This window comes from Tachysurus fulvidraco, chromosome 8 (assembly GCF_022655615.1).
Source record: "Tachysurus fulvidraco isolate hzauxx_2018 chromosome 8, HZAU_PFXX_2.0, whole genome shotgun sequence".
Classification (NCBI taxonomy): domain Eukaryota; kingdom Metazoa; phylum Chordata; class Actinopteri; order Siluriformes; family Bagridae; genus Tachysurus; species Tachysurus fulvidraco.
Window position 1 is genome coordinate 7,320,423 of NC_062525.1, and position 15,000 is coordinate 7,335,422.

At 38.5% G+C, this 15,000-nt stretch overlaps 1 protein-coding gene across 1 annotated transcript in view; it reads right to left on the minus strand.

Moving 5' to 3' along the window:
* The window catches only part of LOC113634087 (disintegrin and metalloproteinase domain-containing protein 12), a 95,013-nt gene that overhangs the window by 9,150 nt on the left and 70,863 nt on the right, over window positions 1–15,000 (minus strand). The window contains exons 12-20 of the mRNA XM_027132809.2: window positions 12,969–13,146; window positions 10,527–10,616; window positions 10,187–10,382; window positions 9,231–9,339; window positions 6,948–7,146; window positions 5,915–5,992; window positions 2,149–2,257; window positions 256–391; window positions 8–137 (exon numbers count right to left, since the gene is read on the minus strand). Of these exons, the coding sequence (XP_026988610.2) occupies window positions 8–137; window positions 256–391; window positions 2,149–2,257; window positions 5,915–5,992; window positions 6,948–7,146; window positions 9,231–9,339; window positions 10,187–10,382; window positions 10,527–10,616; window positions 12,969–13,146 (1,225 nt within the window). The remainder of the gene's footprint in view (window positions 1–7; window positions 138–255; window positions 392–2,148; window positions 2,258–5,914; window positions 5,993–6,947; window positions 7,147–9,230; window positions 9,340–10,186; window positions 10,383–10,526; window positions 10,617–12,968; window positions 13,147–15,000) is intronic.

Genomic DNA, 15,000 nt, shown 5'->3' on the forward strand with positions numbered 1-15,000 from the left:
TACACACCTTATATATGCTGTCACTTTGTGGTATGGCTGGAGCTTGACAATGAGGCGATGCTCTGCATGTGGTGTGTGTTTGTGTCTCCGGGGCTGAAATTGTGTGTCCTTGACCGAGCCTGCTTGGTCCCACTGACCTGAAACAGCATACAGAAAATAACACAGTTTTCAATTATTTAGATTTTTACTATATACACACAGTAATTTCTGAGCAGCATGGACATTTTCACATGTAAAAAATGTTAATGTTTTTACCTTAACTTCTCAATGTTGTTTTTCTTGTTATTGATGAAGAGGCTGACCAGAGTCTTCCTCTTAACACAGACAATCATAGCCACACAAAGCAAACACAGGAACGCTACCACGATGCCCACCTTTATGCTTTCGCCATCTATATACAGGGAGTACACATCTGATCAGAACACACAAACACACACATTCACCCCATATATAACTGGCCACATAATAGACCACTATGTAAAAGTTAAAAAAGCACCCTTTTTATTATATTTATTATAGATGTTCATTTTATGTTCATTGTTGAGATTTCCAAACAATATTTCCCAACATATAAAGTGAAAAGTTTGAGAATTTTAGATAAGAAAGCAGCATCAGCATTAGAGAAAAAAAAGTAAAGGGTTCTCAGATGAAACATTGACTTTATTACTGTTTATATATATATATATATATATATATATATATATATATATATATATATATATATATATATATATATATAAAATCGTATTATCTTTTTTACTTTAGAGTTTAATTTATATAGCACTTTTAACACTGGAGATTGTCACAAGGCAGAATTTTACAGAAATTCAGGATATAACATTTATATTTTAAACTTATCTCTAATAAGCAAGTCAGAGTGACAGTGATGTGGAAAATCTCTCTGAGATGATATGATGAAGAAACCAGTCCTTTTATAACTGTATTATATTGAAGTGCAATTAACTGTATACTACATGGTCAAAATGTGCAAGTGCTTGTTTTTAATTATACCAAGAAGTCTGTCTTGGTGAAGTTATCAGCTGTTCACTGTTTACAGCATTTTTTATTGTATTATATACTGTAGACAGCTAATAATATAATCATTTACTTAAAAATAAAAGAGAAACAGTGTGATGCGATTAAACATAACAAGACAATACAATACATGACTTATTTACCTGTGACAATCAGACCATTACATGATTACATACATTGCTGTATTTAATTCTGGTTGGTAAACAACAACTGAGGGCCATAGCCACATGTCTTGGCTTTCACCAAAAAAAAAATGAAGTCAAAAGACTCAAAAATGGATTTTATATGAATATTTTTCTATGGACATGTCCGTCTGTTCAGGTTTTTCTTGTTTATTTTTTTTACTGTATAACTTTGTATAAAAGGACTGCATGCTTAGTTCAAAAGTCCTAACTAATTTGATGGAAATTGAACATCTAGAGTAAATAATAGCACATAACATCTAGAGTAAATAATAGCACATTAAAGACTTGTAGTATGTTCTTTAGGGTCAAATAAATATTTAGCAACTTGTTTTGTAGTGGTGTGTGCCTCTTTTCAAAAGTTATTGAACTGGATGCTCTGCCACTGGAGAACGCCATAGAATAGAGTGATGATGAAAATTGAACATCTAGAGTAAATAATAGCACATTAAAGACTTGTAGTATGTTCTTTAGGGTCAAATAAATATTTAGCAACTTGTTTTGGAGTGGTGTGTGCCTCTTTTCAAAAGTTATTGAACTGGATGCTCTGCCAATGGAGAACCCCATAGAATAGAGTGATTATGGAAAGTGAACATCTAGAGTAAATAATAGCACATTAAATGTTTGTTTTTATGTGACATGGTGCATGCAGAGAGCATGTGCTGTCTAATGGCTGATAGATGTTGTAGTCCAGTGCTGTATCAGTGCTAATGTGACATTTAGCACTGGGTGCCATAAGGGTGCTCAAGCATCTGTAACATTTCTAATAGAATCATTAGCTAACTTAGCTAGACAGATTTTGAAAACTAGTTATCTTCGTGGTTATATAACAATTCAGGATACTTTGGAAAAGACAGTGTGTGCACTTCTGGAGAGGTGGCTTGACTAGTGTTTCTATTATACACACACATACACACTCACACAGTTGTACCTGCTTGTCTCACTGGTCCGCTGTCCACACTGCCTCCAAATCCAGATTTATCACATAAAGGAGGAGCCCAGTGTGCCTCACAGTGACAATTCTTTTTATTATTACACACCTGTGCAGGCAAGACAACACACACACACATGCACACAGTGTGAAAACTGGGTCAGTGGGTCTTTTACAGGTTTACTGTAGTGTTGAAATGGAATAGGAATAATGAATATTCCTGAAAGTTTCAACATCCAGTGTAATTATAATGCTGTCAGTGCAGAGCTATACACTTACTTTGCATAGATAGATAGATAGATAGATAGATAGATAGATAGATAGATAGATAGATAGATAGATAGATAGATAGATAGATAGATAGATAGATAGATAGATAGATAGATAGATAGATAGAATGGAGTAATAATGGCTTCAAAGTGTTAAAATATATTGCTCTAAATAGTCAAGTGTTTACAGATTCGACTCATATTAATAAAGAAACATTATCTAAGCGATCTAGCCATTGATCTCTGCAATGAACATAACCAAGACTGGCCTTAGTCCAGAATAATCATAATTTACATGGTCAATCATCAGTGAAAACAATAACAGATGCCATAAATAGTTTTTTTTTTTTTTTCAGGTTTATACATAGAGTAGATCTTCAAGTACATGTTAATAGTAAATGTCATGGCTGAAGTTTAGTTTTGATCTTTATTAACCCTCTGCCATTTAAAAGCCTGCTTGCTTAAAATATCAGACCATAATCATGACATTTTTGAGAAACTAGATAATATTAGTGTCGCTACTATAGCAACGCTCTACAATTTCACTCTACAGTTGTTCCAGGCTTGATGTAAGTCATGCTGATGCCATCCTGGTCATTTCACATCTGTACTGTAAAAACATTTTAATCTCATTCCCAGCCGTCCTTTGCAAAGTATATGGGCATATTAAAACCCGTGATTCACCTTAAACTCAAATGAGTATGTCAAACATGTCGAGCATGTCTCTAGAGGTGATACGTACTTGTGCAAACTCTGGATAAATGCTTCTCTCCCGCAATAACGGCTCACCACCACACCCACATGAATTTGCACAGTTGTATAGAATTTTGTTAAAAACTCATCTTACACCTCTATTTTATGTGTGTAATCCCTATTGGGTTATAATCCTGATAGATACATAATATCGATACATAAAAAAGAACAGTTGTAAATGCAGTCAATAAGATTATATCGCCTTGATAAATTTCAGTCTGCAAAGACAAACAGTTTCCAGTTTTAGGATAATTAAAACATACACTGTTGTGGAAGTACCGAGCGACACACCTAGTTACCACCTGTCCTTCATCACGTTAACAAAGCCTGCTAGACAGCTTCAATAGGCTCCATATGGGTCCTATGCCATTTCCTCTATTCTGTAACTCATAAGTATCACACATTGTATCCATATGGTGCAGATTATTAAACACCATTTCGCCAGTGAGGTGATGGGGAACAGATGTGCAAGCTCCACAGTGCAGAACAGATCTGCATTGAATTTAGGGATGAGTAAATTAGTGGAAAAAACCCTCCTTCTCTGTTTCTTCATCCCATGTCAGTTTATCTATAGTGTATACTTACACCTGTCTATCTCTCGATATACAGTATAAAAATGCAAAGACACAACATTTGGGATTTCTGTGGTATGATCATGCCTACAAATATAAACTATGAACTACATTGATTAACTATGCATCATTTCATTTCCAGTCAGATCTAAGCAACAAGTGGTATTGCTTGCAATACAATTAATTATGGATTATGCTGTATCATCCGTTTTTTGTTTGTTTGTTTGTTTGTTTGTTTTTTTTTGTTTTGTTTTTGACTTTATCTCAGAACATGTGTATGGTCCTGGTGGTCCATCGACAGGATCTGGTTCTCTCACTGCTGGAGCCTGGGTTCAAGTCTTGGGCAGGGAACTAACCCAGACATTGAGGTGTTATCTCTAAATCTCTAAAAGGATAAAACCCAGATAAAAAACAAGGACTGTGTCAAAAGGGGCAACCAGCATAAAAAACCTGTTCCAAAATCAAAAAAGTGACGATCGGATGATCCACTGTGGCGACCCCGAAGAGGACAGGTGAAGGACAACGAGAGAACGTGTGTATGTAGTGTCCTATATGCATTCTGTGTGAAATTACTTCTGAGATTTTATTGTATATATTTTTCTTCACATAGCATTTTGACAGACAGATACACAGACAGTCTGGAGACTCACAGTTGATGTGTGATGGAAAAATTTGTATTCAATTTTCCATATTTGTTTGAGCAGAATGAACATAACATTTCCAATTTCACACTCCTAAGGCCAGATTTAAAAAGGAGAAAAAAAAAATCCTCAATCAGATTTCTGTCATTCTCAGAAATCATCAGATTCAGACAGATAACACTCACATGCATTTTCTGCCCAGACAATGTCCACCCATGCATTTCCCCATTGCAGATACACAAGGATGACTGGCTTGCCGTCAGAATGTGATGAATGGCTCATTTGGTTGAACCAAGCAAAGCTATTATGGCTAATTGACTGAGGTGATGAGAAGCTTAGGAGATTGATAGCAAGGTATTGCTGCATTTTAAAAGTAAATCACATATGCAAGTCTACAGATCAAGAATAAGAGAAAAAGGAAATGACACAGAAAACTATACAGTAAGGAGGAGATGGATACTGAAAAGTACTGAAACTAAATCTTTTTTTTTTTTAAATCAGGCAGCAACACTGTCGTGCAGCACTCAGAAGCCAGGATGTTATTAATAATGTAAAAATCCCAGCCTCACATATTCTAATGCATCCCCATTTAATGCATGTGGCATATCAAGCTGTAAATATGTTTCATTTTTAAAATGTTTTGGAATAATATCCAGTCATCAGCAAACCACATAGTTTGTTGACATATAGAGCTGAACAGAAATGATCAGACCCTGAATGTATAATATACCATATTGCTTGTTTTTGGGGGTGAAACCCAGTGTTCCATTTGTACCCCAGAAACCTAGTCTCAATACTTATTCACTCAGTGGAGGCAACATTTACAAAACTAACACTTTTAGCAACAACAGCTGTAGCATTTATATGATAAACTAGCAAGCTAACAAACATAGCCTATGTTAGCTGTGCAAATAAAATCCATTTATAAAACTTTAATATCACTGAGAATAAACACATTGTCAGACTTGAGCGAGAAATGTGAGCTAATGTACTAGAAACTAATCAGGATGTTATTAGGGCATTTTGAATGGCAGCCGTTCAACATCGTAGCCATTTCCAATTCTTGTATTCATTCATATTCAAAGTTCAAGTGCAATATGCATCTAAAATAAAAATGGTACATTGTACCATAATATGGTACACACCCATACCCAGAGAAACTTTAATATATATTAATTATATTATATTAATAATGAATAATTATTACAATAATATTTAATCTTTTATATGAAAAAAAAAACAGTGGCAGCTTGGTGGACTTCAAACTCACAACCTACAAAGTGGTAGTCCAACACCTTAAACACTATTCTACCATATCCCCTAATAACAAAACTATAAACCATTTATCATTGGCTATAAACATTTAATGGCTCAAAGCTCACTCTCACTGAAAAGCTGACTGATGTGTGCAAGCAGATTGAACACCAAAGCTCTCTGAGTAATGGTTGGCTGAGGATTTTTGCCTAGATGACAATATGTCGGTAAGGAAAAGTTGCTTGTTCATGGAAAAGAAAGAAAAAAACTGTCTAACCCCACGGCCGCTGCACTTGGACGCACACTCATGAACGCCGAAGACACTGATGTTTTGACACTGACGATTCAGACACACCTAGAGAGAGAGAGAGAGAGAGAGAGAGAGAGAGAGAGAGAGAGAGAGAGAGAGAGAGAGAGAGAGAGAGAGAGAGAGAGAGAGAGAGAGAGAGAGATGGAGAGAGAGGGAGAAGCATTTAAAAGACTTTGACTTCCAATTTTTCCAATAAAACAAAAACAAGACCCAGGTTTTGTAGAGACTCATCCTCCAAAAGTCCAATTATAGCTATGGCGTGTATTCATACAGTCAGGCCACAAACACTCCACCCAAATATAATGAGATTTAGGAATGAGACTTATTCATGACATGTTCATCCAAAAGCTGACAGCAGAGATGCAAACAGAGATGGTGAGACATGCTTATTTTTATTAACTGAGTCGTCTCACAGTGGGATAAATGATAGACAGCAGGAGAGGCAACTCGTCAGACACACACACATCTGTAATACCATCTCCCAGCGATTATGTGATGTCAGGCTTTCCGTTCTTGCAGCTCACTGCTGGGGATGACGAGGACTTTCTTTCCCGTATTAACATTAACACACACACACACACACACACACACACACACACACACACACACACACACACACACACACACACACACACACATAACTCTAAGACTACATGCGCACTACCTCATTACAGAATCAGTCACACACTGACACATGGGACTATAAACCCTACAAAGTGGACACACACACATACTGCACCATGAAGGTCAGTGTGCAATGTTTCCAATGTTTTCCAGTTTCCCAAATTGTTCCCTAAACTCTAAGTGGTTCACATTTTGCCCTCCTCAAACCCTAAACGATCATTCCCCTATACTGGTACCCTGACTGTTCATGATCACTACTACTTTGAGGACCACAATCTTCATCCACAAAACAAACAATTATCAGTTACACTTTTAGTACAGGAACATTTCTCATGCAGTAAATGTCCTTGCTTGATGATTAACACGGTGCTCTCACCATGTTGTTGCCACACTTGGTTCCAGTCAGTACCAGCCCTGGGTCTGGCATGTCATCACCCAGATACACATGAGTCCCCCGGCACAGAATACGCCCACCTTCCGGCAATGGGATGTTGGTCTCTATGGAAACCGCATTGGTTCCGATTACTGGCCGATTTGCCCCACCCTGGCACTGGATCTTCCCACATTTAGCGTCTCTGCATAAATATGAGAGAAAAATGAACAAGACAGACATTTATTTTATGGCCCTAGTTTAGCAACTAGATTTTTAAACTAGATTTTTAGATGAAGCAACGTGGCATCAGTAGCAGATCTGGTGAAGTTTATTCAGTCATACGCACTTGATGAAAATTATATGTAGCTCAAGGCAGCTCTTTATAGCTACAGTACAGTAATTAATCAGACATTAATCAGAAATGGTAGAATTCCTACCCATCAACCAGCTCTCCTCATCACACTGTTATAGTTAGATACTGGAAAGGATAAAGGCTATTACAAGCTTCTTCCACATCACACAAATCTTACATACTGTATACATTACAGTTAAATATTATATCTTAACTTTGGAGATTGGGGTCTTAGCCCAGGGTCAGCTATGATACAGCAGAGAGGGAGCAGAGAGGGTTAAGGGCCTTACTCAAGGGCCCATCAGCAAAAGCTTGGCAGTGCTGGGGCTTGAATCTGAATCAGCAACCTAGAGCCTTAACCACTTGATCTACCACTGCCCTTCAAAGAAAGAACAATCTGCCCTCTTCCACATACATGAGATAACAGACAATCCCTATAGGCTGCTGTCACTGTGACCTACAGAAAAGAATGTATGACATCCCTCCTGCCCCTGCTTTTCCAAAAACAGCACAGACAAGCTTGTCTCAAGGCTAAGGATGGCTTTGGAAAACACTTTTCTGTTGCAACATTTAGGATCCATGATTTTTTATTAGGTCATGACTGAAAGGACAAGATCCCGGATACAGGCGGCTGAAATGAGTTTCCTCCGCAGGGTGGCTGGGCGCTCCCTTAGAGATAGGGTGAGGAGCTCAGTCATTCGGGAGGAGCTCAGAGTAGAGCTGCTGCTCCTCCACATCGAGAGGAGTCAGCTGAGGTGGCTCGGGCATCTGTTTCGGATGCCTCCTGGACGCCTTCCTGGAGAGGTGTTCTGGGCATGTCCAACGGGAGGAGGCCCCGGGGAAGACCTAGGACACGCTGGAGGAACTATGTCTTTCGGCCTGCCTGGGAACGCCTCAGTACTCCCAGAAGAGCTGGAGGAAGTGTCTGGGGAGAGGGAAGTCTGGGCATCCCTGCTTAGACTGCTGCCCCCGCGACCCGGTCCCAGATAAGCGGTAGAATATGGATGGATGGATGGATGGATTTTTTTCTTTCTTATTTCTGGCTGTTTGTCAGGTTTCAGCTTGTGACAGGTTTTTCCAAACGATCACAGATATTACTGTTGTGTGGAGTGTGTTGAATAGTAGGAGGAGTCAGAGAAGTGGGTATCTGAATGAGTGTGTACACCTGGGTGTGAATAATGGTGGTCTATTTATAATCTGAATGTGTTTTGCATTGAACTGCTACATGGCAAGAAGTGTAAGGCCGTGCCATCAAGCAAACAATGTACTGATAAACTCATGTGTGTGTGATTGTGGGAAGTTTCACTTCAGTTGTGCTCTCTCTGACACTTGCCCACAAGGGTCTCACAATTACATATGAATATTGAGGTATGTCCTAATGTGTGGTCAAGAGGAAAAGAAGAATAAGAAGAAAGAGATAAAGAAAGAGAGAGAGAGAGAGAGAGAGAGAGAGAGAGAGAGAGAGAGAGAGAGAGAGAGAGAGAGATCAGGGAGAAACACTCGTTTGGTGAATGAGTAATCAGCTCTTTTTTTTCCCTTTCTCTCGCCTCCCTCTTCTATCAGTGTCCACTTCAGTAATCTAGGCAATTACATCCACCAGGATGTGATCACTGATCAGTGAAGTACTTAAAGTACCTGCCAGTCTATTTTCTAATAGCTTGAAATGTTCAAGTGCTTCCTGTTTATGTAAATTACAGTGATTCCTCTGCTCCTTCTTTTTGTTTTGTCCCTGTCACACATGCTCTTTCTACAGAAAACCGTAAGCTTTTGATTGGAAAAATTGAGTCAAGTTTCTCTGCTGCATTATTCTAATTATTTTTAATGGAAAGAAAGAAAGAAAGAAAGAAAGAAAGAAAGAAAGAAAGAAAGAAAGAAAGAAAGGAAGAAAGGAAGAAAGAAAGGAAGAAAGAAAGGAAGAAAGAGAAATGTCTTACTGTGCTTCACATTTAGCGAATGAGCCCTTAGAGTCTTTTCCACAGTTGCCATATGGGTCTCCTGCTGAGTTCACCCTCTCGAAACAGATGCCTGGAGCTGGCTTTGCACCTACAACACACACACACACACACAGACACACAGACACACAGACACACACACACACACACACACACACACACACACACACACACACACACACACAGAAGAGAAACACCCATGCACCCATAAGCTTGCAATTACTTTCTATAACCTTCAGTCTCTGTTTGTTAGAAATGTGACACGAGTGTGAAATGTTTATTGTGAAAAGTTAATTTGGCAATTACGCAACATTTTTGTAACGTGACCATACACTCGGTCACACAACATGGTTCAGTAAGTTCAAGCAGATTTAAAGATGTGACTTCATACTTTCTGAACTCCTCCTTGTATTAATACTACAGTAGGACTGTCAATATAACGTTCAAAATGCATTATGAACTTGTTTTTGTTGCTAATCATATTCACCTCAACATTTTTAGCATGGAGCAGCTTGTCAGTTGAGGGATTTGAACAGACAACCCTGTGATCTATAGGCCAACATCCTAACCACTAAGCAACCAAAATAAAAATACCAAACAGTCTTCCTTGTCCTTTGACTTGTACATTCATTGGTACTGCTTTTATTCCTTTAATATTTATCTTTCACCTAGAGATGTGACAATAGTGTATCTTTTCAAATCGTTTGTATGGCTCCTGAAGAGCACAAAAGAAAACATCAACATGCAAGATCAAGGTTGACATCACAGCCATCAATGGCTGGGAGTCCATGAGAGATGGACCTTGAAATTGGCCTTGCCAATTCACACTCTCTCCCCATCAGTCACAGTAACACTATCTAGTCATGGGTATCTGTGGGCTTGCTTATGTATGTGGAATAGATTCATCAATCATCATTCTATACAGCGCTGTAACTCACCCTGACCCCAGAGTGTGATGCATTGCTGTTCATGTGTTTGGCAGATGCCATTGTAGCAGTATCCATCCACACCGTGACACATGTGACCATCGTGCAGGTAGACGTTAGCAGGACAGTGAGGGTCAGAACCTGTGCAGAACTCTGGCAGGTCACATGAGTTAGCAGGCTCTCGGCACAGTGTTCCTGCAGTCTTCAGCTGAAACATACAGCCACGTAAACACATACACACAAACACACCTAGTTAGCAATATCAGTCACAAATCATGAGACAAGGTGACTCCTTTGGTGTTCTTTATATGCAACAGAATCGAGATCGATAAAAAGACTGTGTGTGTGTTACCTGACAGTCTTCACAACACTGGCCATGCGCACACACTGCATTCAACTTCAATGTGCATGTGCTGGCATTACAGCATGGGTTCATACATTCCTACAGAGACAGAAGAAAACAGAAATTGGCAAAGAAATTAACCAGAATATGGAAAAAAATATACATACAGTAAAATCCACAGATACACAGAGATAGTCCAAGCTAAACTCTTCTTAATATTATAGTCTAGAATATAGTCCACAGTTTCCCAAACATTGTTTTTTTGGGAACTTCCTGTCCTACACACTTCCCTGCTTGTTTTTCCTGCTTTATTAAACATGACTGATTTAAATTACAATCTAATTAACGGATCTTCAGGAGATTCAGTGGTTGTGTTAGACCAGGGAAATATGCAGGACCAAGGACCAAGGGACAAGATCCATTCTATTCATCATCAATTCCATTATACTCAAATCCTTTCTGTCATACAATCATACAAGCTCCATTATCAGTACAAATCTGTCAGTTCTTTCTTAATGCAGTCAAGGTTTTATATTAAACCATGAAAAAGGATTTAAAAGAAAAGCCGCTGATTAAAATAAAGAACTTTTAACTATTCTAAGAACCCCCATTTCTATATAAAATGTTTCCTACATGGAAGTCATTTATTGCAGTGCATGGTATGAGCCCACAGCATAAATCACTCATCACAGCAGGATACTCATGTAATTTGTGCAAGAGCCCAATGTGAAGCTAAACTGGGATTGGCTTTAAGGTAAAAAAAAAATGCAACTATAAAAATATCCACATACAGTAACTCACACAAAGTGGATCAGGCACTTTTCCCGTCACTCAGGTTGTACTATCGAGGGGACATATTTTTCACCTTTAATATACTTCTTTTAACTTTTAAATGACTGAAAATTGGATTTTTGGGTCCAGTGATAAACCTTCAAGCTTTAAAAGCTAGTAGCTACAGGTGTACATTCCCATACTTTATATATATAGCTTGTACTTCTGCGATTGTAGATAGAACTTGTTTTTTCTAAAAGTGTGGGCTGATTCTCAGATTGCTGTTACCACAAATGGTGTTTCTGTAAATCACACTGTGTGTGTGTGTGTGTGTGTGTGTGTGTGTGTGTGTGTGTGTGTGTGTGTGTGTGTGTGTGTGTGTGTGTGTGTGTGTGTGTGTGTGTGTGTGTGTGTGTGTGTGTGTGTGTGTGTGTGTGTGTGAGAAACTCATTACTATTACAGATGTGTCCCTCTTGGTCTATAAACTTGTGCCAATGCATTGATGGAGACAGAAGATTGAGGCATCTTTATTGCTCTTATGAGCTGCCATTACATTTTGGGTTGCCAGAAATAAAGATCAATAAACAGAAATAGAGAGCAATGAAATCCCTACAGAGCCACGTCAGTAAGTATGCTACAGTGCAAGTGGAATCAAAGCATAGTGTGCTTCTCTGGGCCTGCTCCATGTGTGTGTGTGTGTGTGTGTGTGTGTGTGTGTGTGTGTGTGTGTGTGTGTGTGTGTGTGTGTGTGTGTGTGTGTGTGTGTGTGTGTGTGTGTGTGTGTGTGTGTGTGTGTGTGTGTGTGTGTCTGGGGATTTCTCCCAGCATGGTCTGGGCCAAAGCATCTGCCTGAAGAGTGTGTTTATGTCACTTGTCACAGATTTGGATCATAATATACCACAATGGACTATCACTAATGCTGGTGTGTTAATGCTTGGACTGGGAGACTGAAATAAGATGACTGTGTGCTTGTGTAAAATAATCTGCACGCACACAGAGAGAGAGAGAGGGGGGAGAGAGAGAGAGAGAGAGAGAGATTCTCTTGCACTGTCCTCATTAGACCCTTACAATACTCCAACGAGAGAGCGTGCCAGATCTGAAAAGCAGTACAAATTCCATGTGGTCTTTAAAGCATCACTTTTCGATCTTTGAGTGTAATAGATGCAAGCATTGGCATATGTTTTATTAGATTCTTAATATGGTCATTGTTGCGGTACAGCTGTCATACGATATGTGAAATAACTCAAACTTGTAAACTTAGCATATGACATAAACAGTCATGGCATCAAACATAATGACTCCTAGAATTAAAATAACAATGGCATGATGGGTGTCTGAAACGATCGCATACTGTATCTGTCGTGACTAAGGATTGTGAAGGAGACACACTTAGTCATATTTAATGCATACATAATGACAACTGTTATAACACTTGACACATAAAACTCATAAAAATAAACTGTTCTGGACATTTTATTCGCTTATTATGATGGATTTACTTTACAAAGTCATGACATTGGGCCAATATCAGGCTTTCCATTGGGTCACTACTGGCAGGGTTGTTCTGAAATGAGTGTGTGTGTCTGGTAACTTGTTACGTCTAGATCAACCCTAATTTAAAGAATTACTAAGCAGCGCTGCAAATGTTTTCATTCCCTCTATCATCAAAAAATGACATACCTCAAGATCTCCACAGTCACACTCCTCCCCCTCTTCTACATATCCGTTGCCACACTTCTGCCCTCCGTAGAGCACCTTCATCTCAGGCATGTTGAAGAGGCACATCCCCACTCCCTTATCCAAACTCACCAGCAGGTCCTTCTTACTGCATGAACTGAACACAGTGGGGAAAGGGTATCTGCAGAGAGGGAGCATGAGGAGTCTTAGCACTTTAAATACAAAGTAATCCTGCATTCATGCTGCCTTGCGAATAGTAATTTCCTACTTCTGCACGTCATAGGTGTGAAGTGGACTAAATAAAATACAGAAGCATCCTCAAAAGCTTGTCTATTGTTTGTGCTGTCAGAGCAGTTAGAGCTCATAAAAAGCTACTAACTGCACTTTTACACACACAGGCCTCAGTGCTACAGTATAACAACAAAGAACCATTCAACACTTAATAGCACTGGAATAAAACTGCGGCACAGAAAACAGAAGATGATATTTAGTAGCATAGAAACTAGCCAGCAGACAGCAGTAAATAAAGCTAGCAACAAGCTAAACAAAGTTGTTTTTCAAAACAGTGATTAAGATGGTCAATGGTATAGATTAACTGTGTCTGTATGTTTACTGATCTAAAGCCAATACTGCTATAAACGCACAAGAAGCACTTTACACTGTACACAGTTAAAGCGGCCATGTCGATTTGACGTCATTCTGTAAACAGAAGAAGAAAGTGGTAGTTTCGAAGACTAGCTAAAGCTTAGAAACAAGTTTCAAGTTGAGGAAGCAGTTTTGGTGACTTTTATACAGTTATAGCTGGAGAATTACAAGTTACAGCTTTGCCTCGAACACACAGACATACATACAAACAGATAGACAGACAATCAGACTGAGGTAGAAGGGACAGGCCTTAACAATTTAAATACTCTTTCACACAACTTTCAAAAGAACAGTGATATACACTAAAAAGTAATCGACTGAGACCAAGAAGACATAGAAGTCAGGGAAAGAGAAAGATCGAGAGGGATCTTAATCAAATCAACTTCTAAATCAGCAAGAAAACGAGGGTGAGTGTTAAGTGGATGAGTGATGAGTAGAGTGAGATAAATGGACACCATTTCTCACGACATGTCTGCTGATCTCATCTCCTCAGCTCTCCTCATGAATGCTAGACTTATTCACTAATCAATTCATCAACGTGCGGCTGATGTGCCAGTGAGTGTGGTGCTGAGTCATGAGATACGCTGAGATAAAAGGTATTTACAAGATGACACACTCTGTCTCACGCAACTCATCCCTCAGCCTTATATTTCGGACAGAGAGACGTTTCTATTCCATGCTGCCAGTAGTTCAATTTTACTGCTAAAAGTTTGTGAGAGAAATTAAGAGCGAAACAGAGAGACAGAGAATGGGAATAAGACAGAGGACATCCTTGTTTTAGACTAAAGGAAAAGTAAAGGAAATGAATAAGTACAAATAAAGACATAATCATAAAAGCTTAATAAAGTTAAATTAGCTGAACCTGTGAGAATGATTGTATTCAGTGTGAGGCTCACTCTATGATTTAATAATGATCTTTATCTGATTTATGCATTTTAATTCTTAATTATTTGGTCATGAAAACAGACATATAATACAATTATTATATTACTATAATATAATATAATTACTATAATAATATAATAATATAATATAATTACTATTAATATAATATTTAAATAAAGAATCCCTCCTTAACTTCCCATCAATGTCAGTACGTCAGTCGAATCACCGGCTGTCTTCAAATGACAGGTGAAGACTTACCTCTTTCTAAAATATTTAAACTACCACTCATTTTTTTGTTGGTTTAAAGTAAATAAATAGTTTGTCTATGTGCTGTGTTTGTCTTTCCTCCCAACAGTGTTTTAGACTTACCAGTACTGATACATTCATTGTTAGAGACTTTAAGGCAATGCCATAAATGCCTAATGCCGTAAATGTAAAACCAGAGCACCTGAAGCACAATAATGATCTGAGCCCTGGTATACCATTAATCTATTCATTAGTCTTT